The following is a 21,294-nucleotide window of genomic DNA, read 5'->3' as shown; positions in this document are numbered from 1 at the left end:
ATATTACATCTGCCAAACCCTGTTCAACATTTGATCTCTACACTTGAATAGAGTGAAATCCATTATTTTCTCCCGTGGGATTCAGAATTCTTTTTATGAATAATAAGAAATAAGAAAGAAGAGAAGATAGAAAATAAGAGAGGAGTAGAGATCATTGGTCTGGTGATATGACACACCCATTTTTCTGTGTTTAATGAGAGAAATTCTTTATATGATATCTGAAATTATCTAAATTTACAATAAAACCCCAATTGTGCTAATATTACATTGAAGTGCTTACTATATTTATTTTTCATTAGATATTAACTTGTAGAAAATTAAATACTCTACTAGCCCCACTAGCTACTTTTCCTGGAATAAAAAATAATGTAATCTTGGTAATAGTACTCTAGATCAGGGATGTCAATGATTTAGGTTTAGAATGGGTTTGGTTGAATCTGAAGTCACTAAAACCCTATGCAAACCTGACCTGACTTACTAAAATGGAAACTGTCAGACCAAATTGACCTTGAGTTTTGTCATTATATGAGGATTTCTCTTCTTCTTACTTGAAATTTTCTGCAGGTTTAGGATGTGATAGAGCCTTTTGTGGGGCTTATTGGCAGGCCCAAGGGGTTGTTCAAAGTGATCTTTATGCAGTTTGTATTCCTGGGAACTTCAAACCCGTATGTACATCAAGTTGGTAATTAGTTTTATGGTCATTAATTTGTTTTTTTTATTTTTTTTGAACTTTCAATTCCAACATGCATTTCTAGGCTCCACATACTCTTCCAAAAGGCTTTCATTTCCTTTGGGGAAAATGTGATCTAGAGACAAGGAAGGTAGTTCTTTAAGTAAAGAATATGTTTTGCGTTTTTAAGCTTGTTAAGAAAATAAAGTTGCATCTGAGCTTTTACTAGAAAAATTAACTGCATTGTCCTCAACATAGTACTTTGTTGAGTCTTTTGTTCATGCCCCTTGGTTTTTGTGAGCTGAATGCTGTATTCGAAGTAGAGAGGTGAAGAAGAAAACCACTGGTATGCTGAAGATGTCGAACTGAACTGCCCAGTCGAGTAGTTATTATTTATATTTGAATGTAGTACAATGATACAAGAATTTATTGGAATGCCCTTGATTAGTGATGCGACACCCAGTTAACTTAAAAACATTAAACAGGTTTAGGCCCATTAATCCAGGCCTAGTTACAGGATAGCTTAATTAAAGTATGGGCTAATAAGACTCTTATCAGCTGAACACTCGTACAAAGAGACTTCATTCTAACATTCTAACACTCCCCCTCAAGCTAAGCATGGATATCAATCATGTTTAGCTTGCCAAGTAGGTCTCTGAACTTTGTTGCTGTCAGCCTTTTAGTCAATACATCTGCAATTTGCATCTCAAATGGTGTATAGGGTACATAGAGTTCTCCTGAAACAATTCTCTCTCTGACAAAGTGTCGGTCAATTTCAATATGTTTTGTCTAGTCATGCTGCACGGGATTGTTGGCAATGTTGATAGCTGCTTTATTATCACAATACAGCCTGAGAGGGCCCTCAGCCTTAATACCAAGCTTGTTAAGAAGAGTTCTAAGCAATAAGAGTTCAGCAACCCTGTGTGCCATAGCTCGGTATTCTGCTTCTGTACTTGATCTAGCCACCACATTCTGCTTCTTACTGTGCCATGTGACCAGGTTCCCTCCTAAGAATGTACAGTAACCTGAGGTTGATTTCCTGTCTCCAATAGAACCAGCCAAATCTGCATCAGTGTAGGCTTCAATTTCAAGTTTGTTGCTTTTCCTAAATAGGATTCCTTTCCCTGGGCAAGTCTTTAACTACCTAAGAATTCTTTCCACTTTTCTCATATGAGGGGTCTTTGGAGAGTGCATGAATTGACTGACAACATGCACTGCATAGGCAATGTCTGGCCGAGTAAGGGATAAGTATATCAGCTTTCCTACCAATTTTTGGTACCTCTCTTTATCACAGAATTCCTCACCCATTGATTCTTGTAGTCCGTGGTTCGGTTCTATTGGAGTGTCTGTTGACCTGCATCCCATCATGCCTGTTTCCTGGAGGAGATCTAACACATATTTCCACCGACATATGTAGATTCCTTCTCTTGATTTAGCAACTTCAATCCCAAGAAAATATCTCAGATTTCCTAGGTCTTTGATCTCAAATTCTGAATCTAAGAACTCTTTCAGCCTCTTCATCCCTTCCAAGTCATTTCCGGTGATCATCATGTCATCCACATAAACAATGAGTGCTGTGAGTTTATCATCCTGCCTCCTTGTAAACAATGTGTGGTCTGCACTACTTTGAGTGTACCCCACTTTCTTCATAGCCATACAAAGATTCTCGAACCATGCCCTGGGAGACTGCTTCAAACCATACAATGCTTTCCCTTAGTTTACATACCTTCTTTCCAACATCATAGCCTGGTGGGGGTTCCATGAATACCTCTTCATGAAGATCACCATTTAGGAAGGCATTCTTCACATCTAGATGATGGAGTTCCCAAGATAAATTTGCTGCTAGTGATAGTAGGACCCAGATTGTGTTGAGCTTTGCTACTGGGGCAAAGGTTTCTTTGTAGTCAATTCCTTCCTTCTGTGTAAATCCCTTTGCCACAAGTCTAGCCTTATACCTTTCGATTGACCCATCTTCCCTGTGCTTTACTGTGAATACCCACTTGCACCCAACAGTGCCTTTCCCCTCTGGCAGATCAACCAATTCCCACGTTCTTGCTTTCATTAGGGCTTTCATCTCTTCATTCATGGCTTCTTTCCACCTTGGATCAGATGCTGCCTCTAAGTACCTGGAAGGGACACGAACAAAGGAAAGAGTAGACACAAAGGAGTGATAGGCAGGAGATAAGTGTGGGTCAGAATTACCTTGGATTGCAAAGACAGATTGATCTGAGTTCAATTGGTTGTAATCATGAGATTGAGGGCCCTTCTTTCTTTTGTTGTATGTAAGTATCTCTTTCTCTTGTTTGTTGGAGCCTTCAGGAGCATCTACTGTATCAAGAGATGTAACTGGCACAGTGGGAGCCTCACTAGGTAGACCCGAAATGTCACAGCTAGGAGTAGTGGAAGGAGATGAAAGGGGAACAAAAAAGAAAGGAGGATGAGAATCCTCTTCCACCCCACTTGTCTCCCCCTGAAGAGGATTCTTAGAAGATTGGAAATAGGGTTGAGACTCAAAAAACACTACATCCCTAGTGACATGCTTTCTCTTGGAGACAGGATTATAACACTTGTACCCCTTTTGTGTAGGAGAGTACCCCAAAAATATTCCCTTTGTAGCCTTGGGATCCAGCTTGGTTTTCTTTGGATCCTTCACATGTATGAAGCATGTACAGCCAAAAACCCGTGGGGGGAAGAGGGGGACACAAAACAGAGAAAGGGGTCTTCATACCCAATACCTTAGATGGCATCCGATTTATCAGGTATGATGCAGTGAGTATAGCTTGAGACCAATATTGCTTGGGCACTTTGTGCTGGAAGAGTAGAGCTCGAGCTGTCTCCAAGAGGTGCCTATTCTTGCGCTCAGCAACCCCATTTTGCTGAGGGGTGTTAGCACAAGATGATTGGTGTAACATGCCTGCATCTTCCATGAATGAGTTCAAAGATCTTTCAAAGTATTCAACCGCATTGTTTGACCGGAATTGCTTAATCTTCTTGTCAAATTGTGTTCAATTCAATCATCTTGCAAAAGGCCATAGTTATCCGTGGCACTTCATCTTGTCCTTTTAACAGATAAATCCATGTACATCGAGAATAATGATCAATAAAACTGATAAAGTAACGGAAGCTATCAATGGAGACAATGGGTGAAGGACCCCAAACATTAGAATGCACTAAATCAAAAGGAGCTCGAATTTCATTACTAGAAGTTGGATACACACTTTTACATTGTTTTGACATCTGGCACACATCATAAATTAGACTCTGACTTGGAATTCCCTTAAACAATTCGGGTAACAACATTGCTAAAGAAGAAAAAGACACATGACCTAGCCTAGCATGCCACAGGTGCAGCCTAGCTATTGACTCTACACTTTCTGGACTAGTAGTAGTAGAAGCTTGTAAGGATGAGCTGATATCTGCATCAAAATAGTAGAGGCCCCCATACTCACGACCACTCCCAATCGTTCTCCTCGTCAATCTGTCCTGAAAGACACAATGAGAAGGAAAAAAGGTTATACTGCAATTCAATTTTTTTGTAAGTTTTGAAATAGACAAAAGATTTGAGGTAAGAGTAGGAACATGTATGACAGATTTAAGAGAGGTCCTTGCTTAGGTCAACCACCCCCTTTCTAGAGATGGCGGAGAGAGACCCATCAACCACTCTCCTTGTCCTGCCCAGACAACAAATGGTATGAAGAGAATAAGGAGGACATATGTGTCATATGGTCAGTTGCTCCAGAATCAATCACCCATGAGGTGGAATCAATGGAACTAGTTGCACTGAAGGCAGTGACCGTACCTGATTTGGCAAGAGAGGTGGAAGCTAAAGGGTTATTCTTCAGACGGGCTAATGCCCGGCTGAGAATCTCTACCTCACTAGCCGACAAGCCCAAGGTACTTGGTCCAGAGGAGTCGGTGACCTGCCCTGTGATGGAAGATGACACTGTTGGAGTATTTGTGATTTGTTACTACTGTTGTTGGTGGCAATATTCCCACTTGTTGTATGACCCCTATGTTGTCTTTTGTCCTTTTTCAGAGCAGCTAGCTTCAGATGAGGATACAAGACCCAACATTTTTCCTTTGTGTGTTTCTCACCATTACAATGGGTACACTTGAGGGACTTCTTGTCTGGATGACTATTTCCCTTAGTGGAGACTAGGGCTGAATGTTCTCCAGATAGTTTTGTTGTCTGTGTTTGGGAGTCAACTTGCATCTCCCTTCTCCTTACTTCTTCATTCCTCACCAGGTAGTAGACATGGTGAATCTTGGGTAATTCATCTCTCCCTAGAATGTGTGACCTTATACCTTCATATACTGGATCTAGTCCAGCCAGAAACTTGAAGGCTCTGCTCTCCTCATTCTGCTTGTCATGCCTCTCCTTATCCCTGGCATTTTCCCAGTCCAAAATCAAGTGACGGTCAAGCTCTTCCCATAGGCCTTCCAGTGTTTTAAATTATGTTTCTATGGACATGTCTCCTTGCCTTAGGGCTGCAATGTCTTGGTTCAGCCTGTTGATTCTAGCATTGTTCTTTTTCTGGTCGTATGTCTTGGATACTTTTTCCCAAATCTTAGCAGCTATAGGGAAGTGATGAATAGTTTTGGCCACCTGAGGAGTCATGGAGGCCAGCAACCATGACATGACTGTGGCATTTTCCTTGCGCCACACGGTGTGTTCAGGACTGCCAATTTCTGGTTCTTTCTTGTCTCCATCCAAATAGCCTGTGAGGTCACGAGAGGTAATGAACAGCCTTGCTGAGACGGACCACTTTCTGAAGTTATATTCATCCAACAGCACGTTAGTGATTTGCAAACTGTGCAGATTAGGGTTTTCCAGGTTGGGTGACCTTGTAGCAGGTCTGATATACCTAGAGGAAACTTTTCCGGATAGTTAAGACATGCTGACTTCAGTCTTAACTGGTCAAAGAGTTCAGTGCTGGGCAATCTAGAGCTGGCAGCCCCCTAAGTAACTTCACTTGAGCTGAAGGAGCTCGGGTACAGCAGTGGTAAGGGGTTTCGGACTGATAACTGACCTGAACTTGGAGCTGTTTACCACTTTGCTGTGCTGGTTTTGCTGGGGCTTCGAAGCTGCTGTTGTAGGGAAGCTCTCCCCCTTTCGGCTAGGGCTAGGACTGCTGAAATCAGTCCTCAACTAGGTCTGTCCTATACAGACCTCACTTAGTAGCCAAATAGCTACTATCTTGCTGAAGAAGAAGCTAGTAGGACATCCACTTCTGGGCCTTACCTCCCTTGAGTCCTACAACCAAGGGAAACCCTAGGTTCAAATCTACTTTGTTCTCTTACAACCCTGTTTTTTTGTTTTCAGCAACCCAGAGAAGAAGGAATGAGAAAAGAGCAGCAGAAGAAGAGAGAGTAGAAGCTTGTGTGCCGGCTGAAACCCTAGGTTCGAATCAGCTCTGATACCATGTGAGCTGAATGCTGTATTCGAAGTAGAGAGGCGAAGAAGAAAACCACTGGTATGCTGAAGATGTTGAACTGAACTGCCCAGTCGACCAGCTATTATTTATATTTGAATGTAGTACAATGATACAAGAATTTACTGGAATGCCCCTGATTAGTGATGAGACACCCAGTTAACTTAAAAAACATTAAACAGGCTTAGGCCCATTAACCCAGGCCCAGTTACAGGATAACTTAACTAAAGTATGGGCTAATAAGACTCTTATCAGCCGAACACTCGTACAAAGAGACTTCATTCTAACATTCTAACAGTTTTGAAGGCCATTTAAGTATCTTCCAGATGAAATTCATTTTTTTTGTTAATTTGTTTATGTATATCTGGATCTATGTAAGTATGTAACATTATGTGGCATCCTCCTTGTCAAGTATGTTGGAAATATTGTGCTAACTTATGAAGTTATATAATGCTAGTACAGGGCCCCATGATTTGATAAAATATTGGGCAATCCTTCATTCAACTAAAATGCTTCAATAGTGTAAGTAGAAGTTCAGGACTGTTATCAGTCTTGAACCCTAATGGATTTCAGGATCGAAGATAAGAAGAAAGGTAAGAGGAAAGAAGAGGAAGAGGGAGGAGAAGCAGTAGAACACGAGGGTTGAAAGGAGGAGCAGAAGCTTAATGTTCTGCTGCCGCCACTTTAATTAATATTTATGGGTTATGCTCATTACATGGAAAGGACAGATCTGCCCTTAGTCTTTACATAACAAATAGAGCAAAAAATAAGACTGAAATAAATAACTGAAACAACTAAATGACCAATAGCTAACCCTAGGCAGACTAGAACATCTTCTACCCTACGAACACAGTGGGACCGTAGCTGTGGGGCCCACATCGGTGTTCTCTACACTCCCCCTCAAGATGGGAATAAATGTTTATCATTCCCAACTTGGATAGATCTGCCTCTAGCTTCTTCCGTGGTACAACTTTGGTGAGGATATCTGCCAGTTGCATATTGGAGGTGATGTATGGGAGACACACTTCTTGTGATGAGACCCTCTCTCGTACAAAGTGTCGATCAACTTCAATATGTTTAGTCTTGTCATGCTGCACTGGGTTGTGTGCTATATTCATAGCCGCTTGATTATCACAATACAGCATCGGGGGCTTCTCATACTCAATACCCAACTCTTCAAGTAGTGATTTCAGCCAAAGAATTTCAGCCACTCCATTAGTCATTGACCTGTACTCAGCTTCAGCACTGGATCGGGAGACAACACTCTATTTCTTACTCCTCCAAGAAACCAGGTTACCTCCCACAAGAGCACAATATCCTGAGGTAGACCTTCTATCATCAACACACCCAGCCCAATCGGCATCCCTATAGACTTCCACCTTCATGTGGTCATTGTTCTTGAACAGTATACCTCTACTCGGGCATCTCTTCAAGTTTGCTAGTATTCTTTCTGCTGCTAGAAGGTGCGTGGTTTTAGGAGAATGCATGTACTGACTGACAACACTAACGGCATAACTGATATTTGGTCGGGTGAGGCATAGATATAGGAGCTTTCCCACTAACTACTGGAACATAACTTTGTCTTCAAGCAGCTCCCCACTCTCTGCACTAATCCTGTGGTTCTGTTCAATGGGTGTATCTGCAGGTTTGACACCTAGCTTTCCAGTTTCAGCCAAGAGATCTAAAACATATTTCCTCTGAGAGACAAAGATCCCCTGTTTAGATCTAGCAACCTTAATACCCAAAAAATACCGTAGTGTACCCAGATCTTTCACCTCAAACTCTTGATGAAGGAGCTGTTTGAGGGACTCAATCTCATGGTTGTCATTTCCTGTCACCATAATATCATCAACATAAACTGCAAGTAGTGTCAGTGACGACTCCACCCTCTTGTTGAACAGTGTATGATCTGACTGGGCTTGTACATAACCGAACTTCCCAAGTGCTAATCTGAATCTGTCGAACCAAGCTCTAGGTGACTGCTTCAAACCATACAATGCCTTATGGAGCCGGCAGACCTTCTTACCTGCCTCTGTATCATAGAATCCAGGAGGCAACTGCATGTAAACCTCTTCCTGCAAGTCCCCATTCAGGAAGGCATTCTTAACATCCATTTGGTACAAAGGCCAAGTGTAGCTTGCTGCAAGAGATAATAGAACCCGAATGGTGGTCATCTTGGCTACCGGGGCAAATGTCTCCAAGTAGTCTATACCATAAGTCTGAGTGAAACCTTTTGCAACTAGCCGAGCTTTGTACCTCTCAATGGAACCATCCGCATTGTGCTTCACAGTAAATACCCACCTGCATCCAACTGGTTTCTTTCCTTTGGGCAAGTCAACTAGCTCCCAGGTATTATTTTTCAATAGGGCATCCATTTCAACTTGCATTGCACCTCTCCACTCCGGGACTGATAGGGCTTCTTGCACTATTCTCGGAATAGGGACATCAGCAACGGAAGTGAGATAGGACCTGTAGGAGGGAGATAGGCGATCATAGGACAAAAACTGGGAGATGCAGTGGGCCGTAGATGTGGTGCAATGCCGTTTTCCTTTATGGAGGCCAATGGGAAGGTCAAGGTCATCTGCAGAGGGTGAGGTAGCAACAATGGAAGGAGTCTGTGTGGGCCCTGGGACTGTAATATCTGGACTTGGAGCCGCAAAAGAGATTGGAGCTAGCTGGGAAGGTCAAGGTCAACTCCCGATCCCTCTGACCACCCTCGCTACTACAGCCCTCATCACCAATTGGAATAGGTAAGGGAACAGCCCCAAAGGTATTAACCCTGTCCTCACTGCACTCCCCCTGAAGAAAAGGACCCAAATCTCCACGCTCACTACTCTCCCCCTGAGGAGAGACCCAAGAATAGTAGGGTGTCTCCTCAAAGAAAGTGACATCCATGGATACAAACTTCTTCCCTGAGACAGGATCATAACAACAATAACCCTTTTGAGTTTGTGCATAACCAAGAAAGATACATTTGGAGGCCTTGGGTTCAAACTTGAGTTTGTGCATAACCAAGAAAGATACAGCCAAATGTCTTGAGGGGAATAGTGAACAACTCCTCATTGGGGTATAGAAGGGAAAAAGGAGGTTTCATATCAAGTACCCGAGAAGGAATCCGATTAATAAGATATACCGCCGTAAGGATAGCATCACCCCAGAAGAGAATAGGGACATTGGAGGTAAACGTAATACTTCTAGCCACCTCCAAGATGTGCCTATTCTTCCCCTCTACAACCCCATTCTGCTGAGGTGTATGAGGGCAAGTGATCTGGTGGATAACCCATGATTAAGGAGGTACAATGCCAATGGCTTAGCAAAGTATTCCTTTGCATTATCAGGGCAGGCACCTCATCTCGTGATCGCATAAGGTAAACCCAAGAAAACCAGGTGTGGTCATCAACAAAAAAAAAAAAAAACCTGTACCCACCCATAGAAGGAATGTGATATGGCCCCCAAACATCAGTATGCACAATATCAAAAGAACTATTACTCCTTTTATTACTCAATGAATAAGAGTTTCTACAATGTTTAGCAAACTCACAACTTTCACACTTCAATTGAGATGACTCAACAGACTCAAACAAAGTAGGAAACAGACTCTTCAGGGACCGAAAAGATAAATGACCCAATCGGTTATGCCAAAGCATAACCGGACTCACAACCTGAGAAACAAGTAACTTCTTATCCACTGACTCTTCTCGACGAGAACTCTCCCCGAGCAGATAGATCCCATTCGTCTCACACTCAGTCCCAATCACCTTTTTCGTCTCCAGGTCCTGAAAAACACATCGGTCAGGAAAGAAAATTACTGAGCAGTTCAAATGTTTGGTAATACTACTAACGGAAAGGAGGTTTGTATCCAGTTTAGGAACTTGCAAGACAGAGGACAAGGATATAGTATCCGACAGTTTGATGTCACCCTTGCCAGAAATAGGGACAAGAGAGCCATCAACTATAGATACTTTATCCCTACCAGAAGATAAGTAATAAGTAGTAAACAAAGAGGGCAAGCTAGTCTTATGGTCGGATGCACCTGAATCTATTACCCAACACGGTTCAGTAGTATCTGGAGCGGTGGCATGGTAGGCTGAGGCTCGAGTACCTGAGTGTGCAAAGGCCGATGTGGCCGGAGCTGATGATGACTGCGGTAACTGAGCTGAACTGCCAACTTCCTTCTTCAATTGTATTAGAGCAGCCCGAACTGCAGCTAAGGTCTCTAATGGTGTGCCTCTCGTGCCAGATGAGGATGCTGAATCAGTAGTCATAGCCATATGAGCATTACCCCTTTTATTTCTCAACTTTGTCGGGACCAAATGTGGATGCAGCTTCCAACATGTTTCTTTTGTGTGTTTAGGTTTTTGCAATGCTCACACACCACATCCCTTTTATCTTACTTCTTTCTATCCCTCTCTGAATCACCCTCTGTTTTGGGTTTGACAACTACCAACGCAGGTGTAAGCGGCTGAGGTTGCATCATGACTTTTTTCCTGGTCTCTTCACTGTGCATTAAGGAGTATGCTTGAGAGAGGGTCACACTATCTCTGGTCAAAATCTGCTGCCTCACAATATCATATTCTGAATTCAGTCCTGCCTGGAACTCAAACACTCTGTTTGTCTCGATGTGCTTTCTATGTATCTGAGCATCTTTGGGACTCTCCTACTCAAGAGTCTCTAAGTGATCAATCTCATGCCATAGGGACTTCAAGGTAGAGTAGTAGACCGACACCGGTTTCTCTCTTTGTTTAAGGGAATTCACCTCACATTTCAACTCATATGCTCTGGCAACATAAAGGGGTTGGGAGTAAGTCTCTTTCATCACATTCCATATCTCCTTGGCTGTCTGTGCCATAAGTAATTTCGGTTGATATGGGGCTGCATAGAATTACAGAGCCATGTCATAACCAAGTAGTTTTCTTGGACCCACTTGGTATTACATAGGGTCTCCCTTGGAAGGTTCTGCCACATCTCCCAAGAGATACCCTACTTTGCCCCTTCCCCCAATAGCCATCATGGCTGATTCGGATCATTCCAAATAGTTTGATCCATCAAACTTTACGGTTGTAATCTGAAAACCTGTCTCAGGACCACCACCATAACTGCTGTTCCCAAAACTGCCTTCTGCTTGATTCTTAAACTCCATTTCGGTCAAGAACCAGAAGTCTCAAAATTAGGGTTACTACAGTCAAAACCAGCACTAGGACTACCAACCACAATCACAAAATCAGTATAGAACCAATCTGTACTCACTGTAGATGTGCATGAAATATGTATAAAACTGATCTGAAATTAACAACCACACACAACAGCAACAGTCCGAACTGTTTTCACCCCTTTAGAAGTGTTCGAAACCCCAAAAGAAAACTGGAAAACAGTTTGAAGAACAATCTGATATGCTGAAGCCAATTTGAGGTTTAATCAGTCCTAAAAGCTGTACACTCTAGACAGTAACTTACGGATAAGGTTTGTATTAGGGTTAATATGAAACCTTAAACTGATTAATCTGATATGCTGAAACCCTAAAACTGAACTATTAGGATTTGCCGCAGGGATAAGATCACAAGGTTTAGTCCAATACTAGGGTTTGCCGCAAGGATAAGACAAAACCCTAGAGAATAGAGAGATAAAACCCTAGAGTGGTTCGGCCACCCTTGCTGGATAGGTCCAACCTATCTTCTCTGATGTTACTTCTCTTAGAAAATAAAAGACTTACAATAGGATGCAGTTTACTGCCTACCAAGGTTACCCGAACCCTAGCCTTCTCTGATTCTTCCTGATCACCAACTCGCTGCAACTGTGGCACTTTTTCAAACAGCTGCTAATCCTCTGGAGATTTCCAAGAACCAGTCAACGAACTCTGCTTTCTCAGCTTCCAGCCTTAGATGGTTCTCATGTGGTCGGCTGGACTAGACTCACATGAGAAGCCCTAGCTCTGATACCAAGTAGAAGTTCATGACTGTTATCAGTCTTGAACCCTAATGGATTTCAAGATCGAAGATAAGAAGAAAGGTATGAGGAAAGAAGAGGAAGGAGGAGAAGCAGTAGAACACAAGGGTTGAAAGGAGGAGCAGAAGCTTAATGTTTTGCCGTCACCACTTTAATTAATATTTATAGGTTATGCTCATTACATGGAAAGGACAGATCTGCCCTTAGTCTTTACATAACAAATAGAGCAAAAAATAAAACTGAAATAAATAACAACTGAAAGAACTAAATGACCAATAGCTAACCCTAGGCAGACTAGAACATCTTCTACCCTACGAACACAGTGGGACCGTAGCTGTGGGGCCCACACCAGTGTTCTCTACAGTGTATTTAGGCTTTAAAAAATGTATTCATATGTTAAAGTGGTTTTTCCTAGCATTCTAAGATTTAGATGGGTGGATTGGATGTTTCATCCAGTAAACCTTCCTGATCAAACAATTTGACAGGACCATAGCATAGAGTAGGCTAATTAAAGACCAGTGGCATAGATTGTCTAAATCAATCTATCTTATATCACTAGGAAGTAGGATAGAATGACTTGATTAATTTTAGTTAGTAGTCAGATCAACACTTGTGTAGTATTGTGTTAGTGGGATGGACGATAGAATTAGAGAAGTCCTACGTCTGTTTAGGCTTCTAGAGTTGTTATTGGAGTCTTCACAGTCTGCAATACAGATTTGAATTGGATAAGACATAAGAAAAAAAGGAAAAAAGAAAAGAAAAATGTATAATTTTGGTATGCAAGAACCCAGTTGATTCTGAAAACTTGCTTGGTATCAACCATCTGACGCTGAACCAGATATAGGCCAACTTATTCTCGTTTCAACCTTTGAATTTGATTTGAAGATGTTGGAAGATTTCTTTAATTATGTATTATATTTGATTTTGTGCTATTTTAAGTAGTTGAGAAATTTGTGAGCTGTACAAATTTTTTAGGAATCAGCTTTATCTTCCCTTTAATTAGGGAGATATGTTACCCAGTTTGTATCCTTTAATTAGGGAGATTTGTTACCTAGTTTGTATCCTTTAATTAGGGAGATTTGTTACCTAGTTTGTATCCTTTAATTAGGGAGATTTGTTACCTAGTTTGTATCCTTTAATTAGGGAGATTTGTTACCTAGTTTGTTTCCTAGAGAGAGCTATAAATTTCGATGTACAGAAGCATAATGAGATATCCCATTCTTCATATCTTTCTGTCTCTTCTTTATGGTATCGGAGCAGAAAAGACGTAGGGTTTGTTTCTGCATTTCTATCCCTAAAAATGTCTGAAGTCACTTCCAGTTCTCAGCCTTCTCAGCCTGAGCCCCAGATTGTCCGGAATCTGCCTGAAAATCACTCTATTCAGATCACTACAATCCGACTAAATGGTGACAACTTTCTCCGGCGGTCACAATCTGTTCGCATGTATCTCAGAGGGAGAGGGAAAATTGGCTATATCACAGGAGACACGAAGAAGCCTGATGTGAAGGATCTAGCCTATGCTGTTTGGGATGCTCAAAATTCCATGGTGATGACTTGGTTGGTTAACTCCATGATTGAAGAGATAGGTGCAAATTATCTCTGCTATTCTACAGCCAAGGAATTATGGGACAATGTCTCACAAATGTACTCTGATTTGGAGAATCAATCCCAAGTGTACGAATTATCTCTACAACCCGGAGATATTCTTCAAGGTGAGAATTCTCTGACTAAATATTTTAATTCTCTTAAGAGAATTTGGCAGGACCTGGACTTATTCAACGATTACGAGTGGAAGTCACCCGATGACTGCAATTATCACAAGAAGATGGTGAATGTTGGCCGAGTTTTCAAGTTTCTTGCAGGTTTAAACGTTGAATTCGATGAGGTTCGTGGCCGAATTATTGGAAGAAACCCTCTGTCCCCAATTGGTGAAGTATTTGTAGAAATACGTAGAGAAGAAAGCCGGAGACAAGTGATGCTTGGGAAGTAGGCTGTAGGTACAACCGGACCTGTGGAAGAGTCAGCCCTGATTATTTCCGAGGCCCAAGTCGTCGAAAGTCAGCCCAAAATCAGCGGGTTGGAGACAAGAATAACCTATGCTGTGACTACTGTGGGAAACCTCGCCATACCCGAGAGAATTGCTACAAACTGCACGGGAGACCACCCAATTGGAGGGTGAACAAACCTGGTGGACAGAATATACCTACAGCAAACGAGGCTGAATCATCCCCATTCAACAAAGAGCAAATAGATCATCTACTTAAACTTCTAAAATCTTATTCGTCACCTAATACTCCTATCGGGTCTATGGCACAAACAGGTAGCAATTCTTTGGCATTCTCAATGCTAGGAAAATCCGGCCCTTGGATCATAGATTCAGGGGCCTCCGATCATATGACAAGTTGCTCTAACCTATTTAGTTCCTATTATCCTTGTTCTGGTTTTGAAAAAGTGAGATTAGCTGATGGTAGTCTTTCATCTATTGCAGGCAAAGGAAACATTAAAATTTCAGAAAAAATTACTCTGAAATCTGTTTTACATGTTCCAAAACTTGCCTACAATCTTCTTTCTGTCAGCAGATTGTCGAAAGATACTAACTGCTCCATTCTTTTTCTTCCTTCCACTTGTGTTTTTCAGGACCAGAACTCGGGGAAGACGATTGGAACTGCTAAAGAGATAAATGGACTCTACTACTTTGATGAAACCTCTACTGGTAATAAAAAAGTTCATGGTTTAAGTAGTATGAGTTCAATCCCTGTCTGTGATCAAGTTATATTATGGCATAGAAGATTAGGACATCCTAGTTTTCCATATCTCAAATATTTATTTCCTAAAGTGTTTAAAGGAGTTGATTGGTCAAAACTTCATTGTGAGTCTTGTCATTTGGCTAAAGATCATCGTGCTTTATTTCCAGTAAAACCTTATTCTGCTTCAAAACCATTTTATTTGTTACATAGTGATGTTTGGGGCCCATCTAAGGTTAACACACTTTCTGGAAAAAAATGGTTTGTGACTTTTATTGATGACCATACAAGGGTATGTTGGGTTTACTTGTTGGAAAGGAAATCAGAGGTTGAACAAAGATTTAAAGAATTTTTCCTAATGATTGAAAATCAATTTCAAACCAAAATTGGTATTCTAAGATCAGATAATGGGACTGAATACTTTAACAAATACTTAGGAGCATTTCTAACCGAAAAAGGTATTATCCATCAATCAACTTGTCGTGACACACCACAACAGAATGGAATTGCTGAAAGAAAAAATAGGCACCTTCTTGAGGTAGCTAGAGCCATCATGTTTTCTATGAATGTACCTAAATATCTCTGGGGAAATGCTCTCCTAACTGCATGTTATCTGATAAATAGAATGCCATCTCGAGTTTTAAAATATGAAACTCCTTTACAGAATCTAAAAAATTGTTTTCCCACATCTCGAATAACTACGGATCTTCATTTAAAAGTGTTTGGTTGTGTCTGTTATGTGTATATACCAAATGTTTTTGGATCAAAACTAGATCCAAAAGCTGAAAAATGTGTGTTTCTTGGTTATGCATCTAATAAAAAAGGGTACAAATGCTTTAATCCAGTTACAAAGAATTTTTTTGAGAGTATGGATGTACACTTTGTTGAGGACCAACCTTTCTTTCAAAAAAATTCTCTTCAGGGGGAGAACGTAAGTAAGGAAGATAATTTTTGGGAAACTTTACCTATTCTAGAAGAATTTATACCTTTGATTAATTCTGATAAGCAAGGTTCGGAAACAATTGTTGAAAGAATGGAACCTAGTGATGGTACTCTTAATCCAAATTTGCCAGATACTATGTTATCAGAGACAGGGGGAGAAGTACTTCAAACGGATCACAATCCTCATCCTGAGCTTCAGTTTTATACCATGAAGAAGATTCACAAAAGTACTACTGTTCCAGTTGTTCCTACAACAGAAGTCCAATCCAATTTGCCGAGTGAAGATCCTACAACTCAGAGTAATCCTTCTTCTACCCCTATTCCGCCTTTATCTAATGATTTGCCTAATCTGTCTTCTTCAGATCTTGACATTCCAATTGCATTAAGAAAAGGTACCCGAACTTGCACAAAACATCCTATTGCAAAATACTTGTCATATGAGAAATTATCACATACTCATAAAGCATTTGTGTCTAGGATTTCTAATCTGTATGTGCCAAGAACTGTTCAGGAAGCATTAGATGATCCGAAATGGAGGTTAGCTGTGATGGAAGAGATGAATGCTCTTAGAAAGAGTAATACATGGAGTATTACTGATCTACCCCATGACAAGAAGACAATTGGATGCAAATGAGTGTTTACAGTAAAGTGCAAGGCTGATGGAAGTGTGGAGAGATACAAAGCAAGACTCGTAGCAAAAGGATTTACCCAAACTCATGGTATAGACTACCAAGAGACTTTTGCTCCTGTTGCTAAAATTAACTCTATCAGAATACTTCTTTCCCTTGCAGTTAATTTTAACTGGCCACTTCGTCAGTTCGATGTCAAGAATGCATTCTTGAATGGAGACCTAAAGGAAGAAGTATATATGGACCTACCACCAGGTTTTGAAGAAAGTCTTGGAAGAGACAAAGTTTGCAGGTTAAAAAATCCCTATATGGGCTAAAGCAATCACCAAGAGCTTGGTTTGAACGATTTGAGAATGCAATAAGGCGGCACGACTTCTCACAAAGTCAAGCTGATCATACTTTATTTTTCAAGCACTCCACCGAAGGTAAAATAGCTATTTTGATAGTGTATGTAGACGATATTATCATGACTGGGGATGATTTATTTGAAATCAAGTTGAAGAATAAGCTTGAGGCTGAATTTGACATTAAAGACCTGGGAAAGCTTAAATATTTTTTCGGAATGGAGTTTGCAAGGTCCAAGGAGGGAATCTTTATCAACCAACGCAAATACATTCTTGATTTGCTTAAGGAGACATGGATGACAGGTTGTAAAGCTGCAGAAACTCCAATGGACCCAAATATGAAGTTAAAAGCAGTAACAGTAAATGAGGTGGTTGTTCGAGAACGTTATCAAAGATTAGTTGGAAGACTAATCTATTTGTCGCACACAAGACCTGACATAGCCTTTGCAGTAAGTGTTGTAAGTCAGTTTATGCATTCACCTGGACCTACTCACTTTGAAGTTGTGTTCAGGATTTTGAGATATCTGAAAGGAACTCCGGGGAAAGGACTCTTGTTCAAAAATAAGGGTCATCTCCAAGTCGAAGCCTACACAAATGTAGATTGGGTAGGTGATATAAATGATAGAAGATCTACTTCAGGTTACTGCACTTTGGTAGGAGGGAATTTGGTCACCTGGAGAAACAAAAAACAGAGCGTTGTAGCAAGGAGTAGTGCAGAGGCAGAATTCCGCTCTGTTGCACATGGCTTTTGTGAAGTGTTATGGATCAAAAGGCTCCTAGAAGAATTGAAGGTTCCTACACCAACACCTATTAAAGTCTATTGTGATAACAAGGCAGCTATTTCCATAGCTCATATTCCAGTTCTACATGATAGAACAAAGCATGTAGAAGTGGATAAACATTTCATCAAGGAGAAGATAGATAGTAGTGTGATATGCATGTCCTACATACCCACCACGAGCCAAGTAGCAGACATTCTCACCAAAGGGCTTCCTAGGGCATAGTATGAGAACTTAGTTAGCAAGCTTGCCATGAGTGATATATTCATGCCAGCTTGAGGGGGAGTGTTGGAAGATTTCTGTAATTATGTATTATATTTGATTTTGTGCTATTTTAAGTAGTTGAGAGATTTGTGAATTGTACAAATTTTTTAGGAATCAGCTTTATCTAGTTTGTTTCCTAGAGAACTATAAATTTCGATGTACAGAAGCATAATGAGATATCGCATTCTTCATTATCTTTCTGTTTCTTCTTTAAAAGATAATCTCTATAACTGTATAATTAGAAGTCTTTCCCCACATTCTACTAGTGATTTAAAAGGTGTGCCTTAGGCGCACCTAGTCTCTCAAGCGAGGCGCACTTTAAGGTATGTGCCTCGCCTAGGTCCTAGGTGCAACATTTTCAAAAGGTGTGCGCCTAATGCCCCTAGGCATGCACTTGGTGTTAGACCCACTTGGCGCTCGGATGGGCTTGAACATACATTTGAGCCCGCGGGCTTGACCTCGGGCCAAAAAGCCCAGCCCACAATAAATTCGACCTAGGCTCGGGATTTGCCAAAATAGCCCGGCCTGACCTATAGGTTAAACCCAAAAACCCTAATATCCTAAGTAGCCCCTCTTCCTCATTCATCTCTTTCGAGTTAGCCGAACTGCCAGACCTCTCTTCTCTTCACAATGACTCACATCACATCCTCACACTCTCAGGCAGCCACAGAACCGGCGAACACTCACCGACGCAACCGGTAAACTCTGGCAGATCGGCGGTGAGTCTTCTCTTTCTCTCTCTCTCTCTCTCTCTCTCTCTCGTTCCTCTTCACACTTCTTCTCTCTCAAATCTCAGACACCGGCGAGGCTGCGAACACAGGCACCAGCGGCGGCGGCGAGTCCTCTCTCTCTCTTTCTCTATCTCTCTCTCTCTCTCTCTCAGAGATGCGAACTGACTTCACTTTTCATTGTCAAAATCTCGGCTCACCAGCAAACACAGCCATTGGCAGCGAGTCCTTTGTTAGGTCGGGCTTTGGGCTTTTTATCAGGGCCGGGCTTGGGCCCAAGTTGTAGGCCCGTTGGAATCCTGTTTATGAAGAGTAAAACCCCAGCCCGGCCCGACCCATGAACAGGTCTACCTGGTGTGCCTTATGCTTCAGCCCCTTATTTGCTAATGTTTTTATTCATTCATCCTGGTAAAATATCTTCTTAAAAGACAATTAATATTATAAATTTATTTTAAAATCATTTATTTTTGTGTAAGGATTAAGAATGACCAAGAGGGTTTGTGGAGACACTATTAAGGGCAGTCACCACAGTGAAGTTAGAAGGAACTAATTATCTAGCATGCTCTCAATTAACTAAGATCCATGTTTGTAATAAAGGGAAGTGGGGGTACGTCACTAGGAGTAAGAAGTAACCCAAGGAGGATGACCCTGACTATTGAAGAAGGATGCAGGATTGTAATGTACAACAAAAAGAATCAAACAAGATTTTAATGTACCTCTAGATGTAGGAATATGCAGATGGCCTAAGTGAATGGCAGGGATCTGAAGGCAGATCTGATTCGTCATTTGATATTCAAATTTTATGGGGTTGTCACACTGCATCAAGACCTTTTCCTTTAGCATATGAAATATATTTTAACGTCATCTCTCTCTCTCTCTCTCTCTCTCTTGATGTTCTCTATTTTGGATTTTGTATTGTTTTGTGAATTATGATATTAGGCATCTTTGCAGATTGCAGAACGTGCCATCTCCAGAATTCCATTTTCTGCACATCAAAATAATCAATATGAGCAAGATGTATGAATTCTTCTGTGCTTGGATATTAAACTTTTATGATTTTTCACTCTTTTATCTGACCTAATGTTTTTGGTTTCCCAGATCACAGAAAGATGCATCAGACAGATGGGAAAAACATTACAGGATGTTATATCAGATTGGATCACAAAGCTGAACAACAGAGAAATTGGTAATGTGTAAATGAACTAAGAGCATAAATCTGTAAGATGCTCTGTTTTCTCTTGTTGACATTCTCTTTTTATGTTGACTGTCTCTGAAACTTCTTCCTTAAGTTATTCAAAATTCTCTTCTTTAAGAAAAATGTGCACTAGGAACCCCATCATTTAGTTTGTCTATAAAATTCATGCAAACTACAACTTCCTATTTTCTTAGATCCATTGGTGGAGAAGAGAGAAAGTGTTTGAAGGATCATAGTAAAGAAAGAATGCAATTACCTTAATACCTTTATGGAAAGTAAGATGATTAATGATAACAAATAACAACAGTCCCCTTCAAGATGGGTCCTGTATATCATTGAATATCCAACTTGCTATGGTACTCACTATGATGCGAGGTAGACATACTTTGGTGAATACATAAGCCAGTTAATCTTTATAACTAATAGAAGGAAGACACATTTCACCTTTTCAATTTTCTCAGATAAAATGCTTGTTGGTTAAGGTCGTTTTTTAACAGCTGAAAATGGTGAACTGAAAAGTTATTGCTTTGTCTTCTAGAGAACAAGATTTTAAGGTGGCTGTCAGCTCAGTAATGGGTGAAACTGAAGTTATGTAGACCATTATATCCTTGAAAGTCTTATTATTTAATTATCTTAATAATTAAAAGACAATGGAATAAGTCTTTCAGTTCAGCAACTTAAGCTGTTATCAAACGGACCCTAAAATGTATTTTATCCTATCATGTGACTTAGGTTATATGCAATGTTTGTGACCACTTCATTGTTATGCTATATAGACATATGACCTGTCATAGGAAAACCTAACTCAGTTTCCTAAACCACAAAACCTCAACAGGTCCAAGTGCCATAGCCCTATACTCAGCTTCAGTACTAGATCAAGCTAATGTTTTAAAACGTCGAGGCGTGACAGGAGGCTTTCCACTGCCTAGAGGCGTGTGGCATAGTTCAGAATGTAAGAGGCATAAGCCTCCCGAACATGAGGAAGAAGAGGAAGGAGGAAGAAGAGTCAGAAGAATCTCATTTTTCCTTATTTTTAATATAAATCTTTTATATTATGAAGAATGAAGATGCATAGCACTAGTTAAAGGGGGGGGGGGTGATATGATGGTGGTTTTCCCTTCACTGTTCCTTATAGCCGAAGATAGGGATGTGGTGGTGGCAGATCAGTTTGAGTGGCGTGGAAATTCAGGATACTGGTGTCCAAATTTTAGGAGGCATCTCAATGACTGGGAAGTCTTAGATCTGCTAGAGCTGCTCCAACTAATTCAGGTTCATCAACTGAATCCAAATCAGCAAGGTTCTAGAATTTGGAAGTGGGCTAGGGATGGGATTTTCTCGGTGAAGTCCTTTTATTTGAAGCCGAGTGCTGGTGAGTCCCAGGCTTTTCCATGGAAAGAGACTTGGCTCCCTCATATTCCTACTAAAGTCTCCTTGGTCTGGACAGCAGTTCATGGTGAATGTCTTTCTAAGGATCAGTTGAACAGGAGGGGTTTGGTGCTGCCCTCCCTAAGCTGTGTGATGTGCAATGAGGAAGATGTATCTGTGGATCACTTATTTATTCATTGTAAGGCTGCTCATTTTCTCTTCAGCAACTTCTGCTCCCTGTTAAATATCGGGTGGTGCT

General features: G+C 40.9%; 1 protein-coding gene across 5 annotated transcripts in view; it reads left to right on the top strand.

Moving 5' to 3' along the window:
• Positions 1 to 21,294, top strand: part of LOC148874294 (RING/U-box superfamily protein) — a 143,168-nt gene that overhangs the window by 73,923 nt on the left and 47,951 nt on the right. For all 5 annotated transcript variants that reach the window (XM_088966402.1, XM_088966405.1, XM_088966406.1 and 2 more), the window contains 3 exons: positions 565 to 665; positions 19,427 to 19,492; positions 19,574 to 19,661. In XM_088966402.1, the coding sequence (XP_088822528.1) occupies positions 565 to 665; positions 19,427 to 19,492; positions 19,574 to 19,661 (255 nt within the window). The remainder of the gene's footprint in view (positions 1 to 564; positions 666 to 19,426; positions 19,493 to 19,573; positions 19,662 to 21,294) is intronic.

The sequence above is a fragment of the Nelumbo lutea genome, chromosome 1, assembly GCF_056320005.1.
Source record: "Nelumbo lutea isolate HS-2025 chromosome 1, American lotus-T2T, whole genome shotgun sequence".
In the NCBI taxonomy this organism is placed as follows: Eukaryota; Viridiplantae; Streptophyta; class Magnoliopsida; order Proteales; family Nelumbonaceae; genus Nelumbo; species Nelumbo lutea.
Note: the sequence above shows the minus strand (reverse complement) of the source record. Positions and strands in the feature narration are given on the sequence as shown.